Raw genomic sequence first — 12,485 nt, 5'->3', positions numbered from 1 at the left:
GTCTTTGAAATGTAGCTAAATGTAGTGTTTACAGCGCGTGAAAGCTTGTTTTTCCTCTACGAAGCTGACATTGTTTGAACAGTCCTCACCTTGGAACAGGCGGCTCCTCTGGCTTCTCTTCTGGAGCTGGGGGGACACTCTCTGCTGCGGGAGGCTGCTCGGGAGGTGGAGGTTCCTCCAGCAGCAGCTCAGACTTGGGCTCAGGCTCAATGGGCTCGATATCTGCAGCTGAGAGCTGCGATGCAGGCGTGGTGGTGGACATACTGGTAGTAGACAGAGCTGGCTGGGTGGCTGCAAATGGAGGTTTGGTGGGTTCTGCACTGAAAGGGGGCAACTTGTCGCCCTGTGTGACTGGAGGTAGACCAGGAGCTGCGCTGGGGGGCTGGAGCTGATCTTGGGCTGGTCGCTGCTGATGCAACGACGTCTGCTTCTCCAGTGGTGGCCTGGTGGACGACAGACCATCGGAGGGTGGCATCAGGGTGGGGGCAGTGCTTGTGGGTGTGGGGGTGTAGGGCGGTTCCTGGTCCTCGCTGAGTGTGCCATCAAGCGGATACATATCTTCATCTTCTTCATAAGGCATCTCCTCCTCGTCTTCATAGTTGTACTCCCCTTCCTCCCTGTACATGTCGCCCTCCTCTTCGGCGTACAACGCCCCCTCCTCCCCTCCGTCTTTGAGGTAGCCGCCCTCGTCGCTGTAGACGCCTTGGGGGTCCTCGCCGTCCCAGCCCGGGGAATCCTCTTTGCCGTAGCTGACGGAGGAGTGGCAGGAGTGGTAGGAGTCGTTCTCATCGTAGAACTCAGAGCCCCGCAAGCTCTCGCCGTCCTCGGGAACAAACTCCTCGCTGAGCTGAGAACTGCCTCGACTCAACTCGCCTGATGAGGCGTAACGACTGTCTGTTGGACTGAAGGGAGGGGGAGACACAGACACCTGTTACATATACACGGCCACACATGTTTAAAGGAAAACTAGGGGAGTCCCACAGTTACACAACAAAGATTTTGGTTGTCACACTTAAGGAGCTTGTTTTGGGGCCAAGGAGGGAGACAGCTAACGAATAGGAGAAGAGGGGTGACTTTGAACCAACCAGTGAGAAAACTCGGAGTAGGTGGGTTTACGCTAGTGATGCATCTATGTAACTGCAATGGGAATTAACACAGAAACACACACCATACAAAAAGATATGAATAGACCTATTCAAATGAAGGAGAGTGAACCTGGAGATGTTGAGGGTAATTTATTAGCCTGGCAGAACTAAACAGTCTCTTTTTGCAGATAAGTGAATAATATTTATTCACGATGATGAATGAGGCTATTAGACACTGAGACGGACCATGAATCAGAGAGAGATTTGAGACACATGCAAAACAATTTCTCTCTCTCACACACACGGACGCACACTCTTTGTTCCGTCTCTATTGATTATGTTGGTTCAATAATGCGTGGTGCAGGAGCAGTAAAGGAGAGAACTGTATCATGCCATCGGGCTGTGAGCCAGAGGGAATAGACAAGTGTGGGTGAACGGACACATAAACACTCAATCACGACACTCCTGTTCTTCTCTATTCATCATCTATCTCACCATCTCTCATCCAACACAAAGACTGACACAGACAGTGACAAATGCTTGCATAATGTGTGAGTCTAAACACTCGTCTGCCCTCTTTCTTCGCAAAGAGAAAAAAAAAACAACACGGTGAAACTGAGATGAAAATGAAAGTAATCCTTCTTGGCCTCTCTGCTAGGGCCCAGCTATTAGGCTGAAGGGCTCCTGCTGTCTTACAAGTGGAAATGTGTATAATTAGCAAGTATGGGACACACAGAATAAGACAGGGCTCTTCTTAAAGTCTCACATAGAGGATGAGGCTGTAATAACAGGCTGTCGCGACAACAGATTCACACAGGCTCTTCCACAAACTCCCACCGACAATTAACCTCTCTGTCTCTGACTTTTAGGAAACAACACACACACACACACACATACACGCTGCTTGTCCATCACTCACCCACACACATAAACACAAAACTGCGCAGAACTCACAAGAGTTTAACAATGGCCAAGATGAGTATGATACATCATTTGTGATTCTTCACCAGGAACACAGTAAATATAGATGCAGGACCAGTAGTTTTCTATAGAAAAGTATAGAATATACATATACAGAGATAGGGTAAGAGCGCATGCATGCAAGCACAGCGAGCGAGGAGGACGGGACAAGTCCACCACTGACGTCACAGCGAGACGGAGTCACAGGCCGGAGCAGGAGAAGGAAGAGGAGGAGGAGTTGGAGAGGAGGTACAGAGACCCACCTATCGGACAGTGAATGCCTACTGTCTAGAGAATACTGACGACTGGTGCGCCGGCTCGACCCTGAGCCTGAGTCGATATCGCTGCGCCCGTTGGTGGCCGAGTCTAAACTATCATAGCGTCTGGTCAGAGGAGCAAGGAGGGAGGTAGGGAGGAGGGGAGAGGTGGGAGAGGAGCATCAGTAGAGCTCAGTGCAAATCTTTCAAAGAAAGCTCTAACCAAACTGAGCCTCTGCACTGCCCGGTTAAAGGAAAGGTTCACGATTTTTCAAGGCTGTCTTAAAACAACAGTCAGATGTTCATGCGAGTGATGAAGCAGGTTGCTGTAATCATTCCACCTCTTCATAATGGCCATGTCAAGATCCTTCAACAGTCTGAGATATTCAAATCAAGTGGGTGTACAGTATGCAGTGGTGAAGGAAGTATTCAGATCCATTACTTGAGAAGAAGTACTTATACCACACTATGAAAATACCCCACTTCAGGTAAAAGGTAAAATTGTTTAACTATTTAATAAATTCTGGATTAATTTTACCATTGCATTTATGTGTATGTGACATGTTACTGCTGTAGATGTTTAAAGTTAATCTCATTTTAACTACTTTATATAAGATGAATTAATCAACATATCTGGAGTTACATGGTTTTCACTGGACAAGGAAGGTAAGCAGTCAGTAAAGCTGTCAAATAAATGTAGAGAAGTACAACATGTGTCTCCAGATGTAGTGAAGTTGAAGTATAAAGTAGCATGAAATGCAAATACTGAATTTGGACTTACATACAGTTGTTGATTAAATGTACTCAGTTACGTTCCACCTCTGGGTATACGTCAAAGTTATTGTCTATTTAGATCTTTTTGTGTGACTGTCCCTCCACTCCACTGGAGCAACTGTCAGCAAGAATGTTAGTTAGATGAAAGTTATGGCAAAGGCGATCTAAAGGACCGATTTAAAAGAACTTGACCAATATGAACAGGAAGACGGCTTACGGCAACCTGTTTCAATGTTCATATAAACATCTAAATATTGTTTAAAGACATACTTGGAAAAAAAGTGAACGTATCCTTTAAGTTTCTGCACAAAGCCCTCCTACTGAGGTTGAGCACTTGAAGATTTATTTTACCCATCTACATCTAACCAAATCAAAACCTTCAGCTTTTCTGAGCATTGCATTCTGATCATCTGCCGCCTTTGAAAACATGTCGAACAATGTTCAGAGATACTGTCATGTCCAGCAGTTCATTTATTATCTGCACAAGAAGTCGGCGCAGGAAAGATCACATGGGGTTTTATGATGCTCACACACTCGACGTGCACACAAAGATGCAGGCACGCACGCACGCACGCATTCACACATGCACACAGTAAAGATAACCACAACGGCCCACTTCATACATGACCTGTATACAAGAACTGTGCACCCCAGCATGCTTGTATACACTGAGGCCAGGGTTATTCTCTAGAGGAGGAGAGCACAGTGGGACAACATGTTACCATGTACAATAAAATGAAACAAAACAAGGTCGTCTGTCGGGGCTGAGCTGTCTGAGGGATAAATGCTACAGAGTATTTGTTTAAGATGGGATATTACATTTTCAACATCTTACAGTTCATTTGGCGTTTTTCTCCTCCTGTCTCACCAGAATTAAGCCCTTTCTACCTGCTGCTGGTACATTCTGACAGCCCGCCATGGTAATCTCATGAAAAAAAATCAAAAACTCAGTCTCAGTTGAAGCTATGTGTTGGCTGTCAGGTGCTCGTTACCTCATGGCTCTGTGGTCGTAGTCCAGCTCATGTATGTCATCGGTGTAGGAGTGTCTGTATTGCTGTTGCCTCATGGGATACTGGTGCATTGAAGCGTTGGGCTGGGAGGTGGTGTAGTAGGGAGGTGGGATACTGTTACTGGTCTCGCTGCGGTAGTCGCTGTCCCTGTCGTCCACGGCGCTGTCTGGGTCCTCGTCTGTTCACACAAACACAACGGGAGACGGGACAGAGTGAGAAGGCGAGACGATTGGTCAGAATTGTATTATACTGTATTTGTGTCGTAAATAACTCAGATGGTTTTCATGTTTTAACTTATGAAGTTTGGATTTAGGACAACCTGCATAACAACAGGCAGGATGTGAATCATTCAGCAAATGCTAAACTGACTTTCAACTACTTTGCAATCACTGGAAAAGGAAGGATATAAGTTTGGTTTCAAATGTGGGGGGAAACAATGAAAAAAAACATTTAAAATTGAGTGAGTGTATAGAAAAATTATGCTTAAATTGGTCACAGTTTCCATAACAATGGTAAGATAACAAAAACTGGAAATGCTATGTAAACCTCTGTGTTGTAACCATCATTTTTTCAATCAGTTTCCTTTATAGATACCAGATACTTTCTGATACATCATTGTCATATTTTTACTACAACTATCTATTTAGTATCTCATTTTGAGTTACTTCCATTTCAAGACTCTTTTTCGGAGAAATTCAAATATAGATAGCTAACTTGAGTGGGAATACAATTATTTAAACGTGCAGCTATTTTAGACTTTTCAAATGTTAATCAAATGGTTTGACCACTATAAAAAATTGGCTTCAAAGCCCAACGCACCTCCTGGGGGCTTGGGTAAGACAAGCCTGACAGACAAGACTCAGGGCAAAGAAAAGTTAGCGCAGCACTTAGCTGCTTGCTAAGTTTGTTGCTTTGAGTGAAAAATGAGAAGAAGAAAAAAAGAAGAATCTTCATCAAACACCACGCCAGTTTCTTCTACTGCGACTTTACTCAGTTTAATTCTTACAGCTTGACTTTAAATCCATCAAGGGAACACAGACATGAGCTGAGATGACGTTCAGACAGGATGTGTGGAGGAAAAAACTATATTTTCTTGGTAGCTAATAGTCTCTGGGGAAAACTACCAAGGAGATCATTACATTAAGTGAGACATGGACAATAAATACAGAATTACTCCAAGTCATTAGCAGAAGCGCTTGAAAGAAACTTACTTTGCTGATCTCCCCACAGACTCCAATTACCTGCGAGGAGATAAAGGGTTGAGGGAAAAAAACAAATGAGGTTTGGGCCACAAATTACACACATCAGCAGTCTACAGAGCCAGGTAAACAAATATGTAGAGATTTGCAGCCCTGAGCAATAATCATTTAAACTGTATATATATAAGCGCTCATCAGTGTATGTACGTGTGAGAGTGAAGAAAAGCACAAGGTCTTTAGAGAAGCTTAGATCAAAATCAACTTTTGTGCAAATGCTGCTGGCCTTGGCGCTGCTAAGTAACGAAGAACAGAAAACGCACACATGCTGTTACCATCTCTGCATACACACACACACGAGCATCATGCCACCCACCAACCCCTCCTGTCCACAGATTTACACTCTACACACTTATCCACCTGCTCCCCTGTGTCATCATCACTAGACAGACAGTCAGGCAGGGCGGTCTGTGTCTGACGACCCAGCGTATGTCAGTTCACATTCATCACGCATCTCGCACCTATAAGTCATTTCTAGTGTTCAGACAGGCTTGCATGCATGATTCGTCACATCAGCTTCCCTCCGTCCCTCAGCTTCCCTCCGTTGCCTCATCTATCAGCCTCATTTCTACATGCTGTCTAGCCCTGTTCTCAGTATGAGTCTGTGTGATGGAGCAGGAGGGGAAAAGGAGGAGGCATAAAAAGGACAAAAGAGGAGGAGGTGGACGGAGGACTCACAGCACTGTGTGGATGGGGCATGAAGTGGCCGCTCCTGTTCTTCTTGATAGGCATACTGAGGGAGGGAAAAAAACAGGCATATTATTAAAAAAAATAGCATCCAGCAATTCTTCTTCGCTGGAAAAATTATTGACTTGGCAAATCTGCTCATATTGGCAGCAACAGAGTGTAATTAGAGGGAGTGTGGAGGATAAAGAAAGAGGTGGAAAGGAAACACAATAGGACGGGGTTATGAAAGAAAGAGAAAGGAATAAATAGATGAGGAAATATAGAAGACAGATGGTGCAGAGAGTGATGTGGATCTTACATCTTGATCTCTCATGGCGTTTAGTTGTTCAAGTTTCTTGGCCCAGTATCTGGCCTCTTCCTCTGGAATGTCTGCAGCACACGACACAAACGCTCAACATGTTTCTCCACATCAAATGCTTCCAAGATGGAAAGTGAACTCTCAACTAAAGTAACAGCTTTAGAGGTACTGTTAGCGCTGTAGTCATAGCAGCAATAAAATAAGCAGTAAATGTGGTCGTTTTAGGACTAGCAGTAGCAACTATTGAACAAAGTACAGTATAAAGCGTCAGGCAGGATAAATATAACTCTGATGAAAGGCCAAACCTAGTGGCAGTTCAAAGCGGGTGTCGAGCAGCAGCCGGTGAAAGGTCGGGTCTTTGGTTCCACAGATCTCATTCTCAGCCATGATCGCGTTGGAGTCCAGGGTCAGCCACTGGCCTGGACCCTCCTGGAAAGAATCGAGGAAGCAGAGGGGCAGAGAAATATGACTGCGACATGACTTCCTCACCGGAAAGATTAATTATCAGGCTATCATTAGCTTTGACTAAAGCGCAAATCTCTTAGGTGCCTCACAGTGATGGCAAGGCTCGTGGATGTCACTGTGCCTGGTTACAGCACCTGAACATTAATTAAATACGTAGGACAATCAAAAATACCAAGGAAATACCTACGTCCCTTACACCATCTTACTATCTCATTCAATTCAGTGGTTTACAGAATTTAACCAATTCTAATTCCTTGTGCACAAACATAACGAGCCTGGGTGTGACACGTACTATTGATTGAGCCAATTAGAGTATATTTCACAAAGGCATCAGCAGATGTGTTATACAATGCAGCAGGACTACATTATAAATCAAAACAGTATGTAGATGGAAAAAACATCAACAAATACTGAAACATTAAAAAACAAACAAGAACACTCTTCTCATTAACCATTTATTGCACCAAATGGAAATACAGTTATGCTTGGCACTGATGGATCTATTCTTACGATGTCCCCTGAATTAACCAAGCAGCATGCTCAGACAACACAGGGGAGCGCAAAGCAGAAAACCCCTGCAGGGTATACAAGAGTGAGCCCTAAGCAATGCCGTTCCTAACTTCTGAGCCCTGTTAGGACTCTAAACTAAAATGGTGCTAGCAGCAGCGTAGGAGCAGGAGGGATATGTGAGGAGGAAGCCATATCTTAATGGACTGCCTTGTTGTGAGAATGGGCTGTGATTGGTGTGTGACTGATCGGAAACAATGATTTAATCAGAGGCTGTCAGCTGATCAGAGCAGCAGCAGTATAACTTCCAGTATGAACTGACGCAAAACGTAATTTCTCTCAATGTGACTTGCTATAATCTCCATTAGTATGACAACAGTGTATCACTAGCTGTTTGATTACACATTGTTACTTACTCACTGTTACTATATTCAGACATAAACATGTTGAAGCTCAAAGCACTCTCCAAGTCTCACATCATGGTTTTAATTAAAGTAACATTAAAAGTCAGGTGTTATTAGGTTATTTCAATAATTGTATTCATTCATCACTCCGACCGGACTAATCTTGTACTAGAAGTGTAGCCGATTAAACCTTATGCTGGGAGATCTGAGTCTGAGCCAGAGAGAGGGAGTGTACCTCGTTGGACTGCCGTATGTTGCGCAGGGGGATCCATAAGGTGCCCACCATGGTGTCCCAGATCAGCCCTTTGTTCCACACCTCCACCGTCAGGCCCAGATCCAGCCGGTTTATCTCGCTGTTCGGCAGAAAGAGGAAGAGGCGGATTAAGAGCAAGAGAAACGGGTTAGGAAAAAGCAGAGGAAAGGGAGTAAGATAATACAGAGCTGAGAGACGGGGTTGTATGCAGACACCTCCCTGCACAGAGAGGTTTCAACGGAAATACAGTCTATGCCATCAGGAGCTTCACTCAAATCTGGTGATGGATATGCACTGTGATTCAATCTGCCGAGGGAAATGAGTCATTCGGCACGAAGATGGAAAGAGCAGGTGATTGTCAATGATATAGAGAGAGCGCAAGCAGAGACTATGTATATCACCCCTGTATGACAAACAAAAGTAAACTCCGTGAGTCACTTTTTTTCCATCAAACAACATATACAGTCCATACAGCTAAGGTCTGGAAATGATTTGTAAAGTGATTAAAAATCTGACTGGCAGATTATCAGCTCACTGAGCATCTCTCATTGTCCAACAGTGCCTCTTCTCACGCCCACTGGCTGTCTTAACTGAATCAAACGCTAATAATAGTCATCGCTTTGATATGAAAATGCATCTTTCTGTTTCCTTAGGGGGCAAAGAAGTAATTTGGCAAATGGCTGAATGGTATGTTGCTTCACAAAAGGGGAAAAAAGGGGCAGAGGTGTACTGAATCCAGGAGAAACCCTCTACACTGGGTGTGCGAACTGCGCTGCAGCGGCTCGAACATCACAGGTGTTATATCATCCCCTCGCTCTTCAAAGGGAGCGAGACGGAGAGGAATCGGGCAAAAATAACTCCTGGTATAAATGTCACAGCTGACCCTGCTGCCCTGCGGTGCACATCTGTGTGCTGAAGACTTGAGCCCCAGAGGTGACATCTCTATTTGTGTGAATTAACGGTATTTACTCCTTCTTAAACATTCAATTTAAGGACTTTTTACTTTCCGGGCCCAAGTCCCTGATATTTTAACACCCAACACGGCACAGCTGGAGACACAAATAAAGGTTAAATACTGTTACAACCATAAGATTGTTTTAATGGGAACTAGCACACAGAAGCAGAAGATCACAGACCACACCTGAAAAATATTAAAAGAGCCTAAGTTACGTTTCTTACACAAATTCTATCTATTTATGACTATTTTTTTTAAAAAGGGACCCATGGGAATTCACACTAGATGTAGACTCTTATATTTATGACTATGTCAAACTAAAAATAAGAATGATTTTGAAAATAAAAATCGAAATGATTTTAAGTTCTAATACTGAATTAATAATTTCTTGCATGAAAGTCAATTTATTAATATTTCCACTCTTTGGCAGTTTTACCACATGATCCAAATCGATGCAGCAGAACTAGAGATATCGTCTAGAGGTAGCAAGTCCCCCCAGACACTATTTCGCAGGGGCACGGTTGCTGCCTCCCGGGCTTTGCATAGCCAAGAACTGATTGGTTTAAAGAAATACAAACAAGCCAGAGCGTTTCCTTTTCCCTGTAGAATGATGAAGGGTACAGCCAAACCTTTCTCCAGTGATGGCTCAGCACTGGTGATGCCAGACTACTGCAGTGCCAACAGTTCATTTTTAAATATGGGTGTGTTATGCTTGGAGTGGCTCACGTAGCATCGACTCGCTAGCGTGCATGAGGAGTGGGCGACAGGGATCTGATAAGATCTCTTCTCCACACCATCTAACAAACGTGTAGTCTTCAGCCCCAACTGACTCTGACTTAAATTATATTACTTGAGGCAATTTATCAGATTTAACGCCTTCAAGTCAAAACCCATGGCTTAATTGACACATTTGATTAATCTAATGGCTCCTTCCTCGGTCACCTAAACTTTAAATATACCCCTATGTGTACAGTTGTTTGCCTGTGAGCATTTCTATGACACATGAAGCCAATGACACGTGTGAAAGAGGAGGAAGACAAGTTGGTGTGAATGTAGTAGTAAGAAGAAGAAGAAGAAGAAGAAGAAGAAGAAGAAGAAGAAGAAAACAGATATACAGAAGAAGAGAGGGGCTAAAAGACATGGTGGGATTAAAGGGGCAGAAGATATGAAAGAGGACAAGAAGCACTCACAACATGAAATCCTGTTCCCAGCATGGCTGACTTCCTCGCACAGCGATGGTTGTGCTCTTAACATTCTGCACCTTCAGGGTCACGTATGTGTTAAATTTCTCTGCAAAAAGGAAAAAGCAAACCCCATTAGTCGCGCTACCGTGTGTTTGTTTATATGAAACAGTCCGATTCAGTAAAAAAATAAGTACTAAATGGATGATATCCTCACCTTGGGGTCCATCGAGCTTGGCTTTCTTCACTGCAAACAAATTGAGAAAACAAACAAGAGGTTAGTATGACTATGGACAAAGTGATCTCAAATATAACATCTTTAAACATGCAAATATAACATTCAGAGTTTTTCCAAGTGTCTTTTGTTTTCACTCTGTAACGAGGGTGGTTTGAAATTCACCAAAGTTCAATACTTAATACTTGAGCTGATAATAGACAACTCTTTTGCTGTAACTCATCATTCTGAAGTAAATACTGTTTGCACATTGTAATGGCTGTATAAAAATTACAACACCCGCGTATAGATTTTATTCCCAATAAACCTTGCTTTCACTGTGCTAGTCGGTGCGCCTCCGGGCTGGATTTTTCCCGGAAAATTGAAGGTCGCATAACGGCACAAAGGAAGTGCGTCTGGCATTGCCTCACTGAAAACACGAAGAGGCATTGTTTTCCCTGGTCGCTGCCTAAACTGCAAGAGAAAAAGAGCCTCGCTGATGGAGGAGGCAAAGAAGTTGTAGAGGGATAGAAACCAACATAAAACAAGCCAACAGACGGACATCCACTCTGCTCTCTTGTATGTGTTCCCCCTCACCACTGGGACATGAGATGGTTTCTAAACCAGCATTCTTTCTACTAGATCAGTAAGTAACAAAACCTGCCCACCGGTTGTTTAACTCTTCTTTACTTAATCCTTTTCATAGCGCTGATATCAGGTCAAATTGGGTCACACAGTTGTTATTTTGTGTTGGACAGTAGCCAGGCTGCTAATGTTGTCTTTGCAACAGTGGTGCCTAACACCACAGGGAAACGCTCGGAGTAAGGGAAAATCAAATAGTCATCTATTTCCACTTTAAGTAAAATTACAGATTGTTTGTTTACTTCTACAAGTACACGTAAAAAAAAAGACTTTGCAGCTGTAATGAGAGTAAACCATCCCCGGGCCTCTGCCTGTAGCTCATGTGCATGACAGTATGGTTGGCTGGTGATTGGCAGGAGCCTGGCATTTCGGAGAGTGAAGGGGGGACAGTGGGGGGGATCTTGCTCTTCTCAGGCTGGGACTCCTCTGTCCTCTTTGGCCTGAATGCCACAATCTCAATATGAAAGTCCGCATCCGTACGGCAGGAGATGTCATGATCCCTGAGTCACAGGGCCAGAAGGACAGTTTGTGCAGGTGAGAGTAAAAGGTGATGCCATGGAGGAGAGCGGCCACATGCCTCGTCATCTGCGAACAATGTATTTGTATGTATTCCTGCGTGGCTGGGCGACAAGGGGTGCTGGATAAAAGGCAAAGCAGCGCTGCTTATTGTCTCACACAATAGATGAGGCTCCACTGAGGTGCCAGCGCCAGCTTCTACATGCAGGGACCTCTGAAAGTACCAGACTGACTTTTAAAACCAGTGACGTCGGAAGCCTATTCATTATTCATTCAATCAGACACCCTGCCGATGCCCAGCATCCCCATGTTCAGCAGTGAGGTATTAATATTCAGAGCTCTGTTTTTTTTAATCCCTGCTGATTGCATCTTTTCACTGATGTTACATTTTAGGAAAGAAATACAAGGAATAATTTAGAACCAATCTAATTGGACCACAACAACAAATTCCCAGCGCATGTGTACATTTATAATGTGTGACCCACAGTCCAACACTCTGAATAGACAGAACTAAACAAATAAACACTCCCTGTTAGCCGATCAAGCATCACCAGGGTGGCAAAAGTGATGACGACAAAGAAACACATTCATTCAGAGTCATTTTTCTTAGTGACAGCAGAGCTAGCATGATAATCAATGTGGACAAATTGGCTTCTAAAAATAGCGTCACCTCAGCAAACCCTTGTCCCTTGGATAATACTAATCACTTATACTTATCATTTAAACATCTCTCTGATTCATGAGGCAGGTGCCCGAGTGAGTGGTCTGGTGTAGCTTCTTAGCCAACTTCAAAGTAAAATCCCCTTTCTGATGATTTAGCTGCTGACAAGGCAGTCACGCCTGAGGGGTGAGGAGGGTGCTTTTCCAAGGAAGCACTGAATATTCATATGACAAAGAGGCGTCCAAATGAGTTATTTTTTACTTTAAACAGACAGTAAATGACAGATGCACCTTGGCTGCACCCTTGCCAACGCTCTCTGCCATACACTGTCCTCTCTACACCATCCGCCAGTCATCGCTC

The 12,485-nt window shown here is 43.9% G+C and overlaps 1 protein-coding gene across 1 annotated transcript in view; it reads right to left on the bottom strand.

Moving 5' to 3' along the window:
* The window catches only part of unc13a (unc-13 homolog A (C. elegans)), a 48,395-nt gene that overhangs the window by 31,231 nt on the left and 4,679 nt on the right, over positions 1 to 12,485 (bottom strand). The window contains exons 2-11 of the mRNA XM_084354751.1: positions 10,310 to 10,339; positions 10,102 to 10,201; positions 7,939 to 8,056; positions 6,633 to 6,756; positions 6,328 to 6,398; positions 6,021 to 6,075; positions 5,298 to 5,327; positions 4,069 to 4,264; positions 2,309 to 2,428; positions 90 to 902 (exon numbers count right to left, since the gene is read on the bottom strand). Of these exons, the coding sequence (XP_084210877.1) occupies positions 90 to 902; positions 2,309 to 2,428; positions 4,069 to 4,264; positions 5,298 to 5,327; positions 6,021 to 6,075; positions 6,328 to 6,398; positions 6,633 to 6,756; positions 7,939 to 8,056; positions 10,102 to 10,201; positions 10,310 to 10,339 (1,657 nt within the window). The remainder of the gene's footprint in view (positions 1 to 89; positions 903 to 2,308; positions 2,429 to 4,068; positions 4,265 to 5,297; positions 5,328 to 6,020; positions 6,076 to 6,327; positions 6,399 to 6,632; positions 6,757 to 7,938; positions 8,057 to 10,101; positions 10,202 to 10,309; positions 10,340 to 12,485) is intronic.

Source organism: Pagrus pagrus (genome assembly GCF_965226575.1).
Source record: "Pagrus pagrus genome assembly, chromosome: 6".
In the NCBI taxonomy this organism is placed as follows: domain Eukaryota; kingdom Metazoa; phylum Chordata; class Actinopteri; order Spariformes; family Sparidae; genus Pagrus; species Pagrus pagrus.
This window is presented reverse-complemented; position numbering and strand designations above follow the sequence as displayed.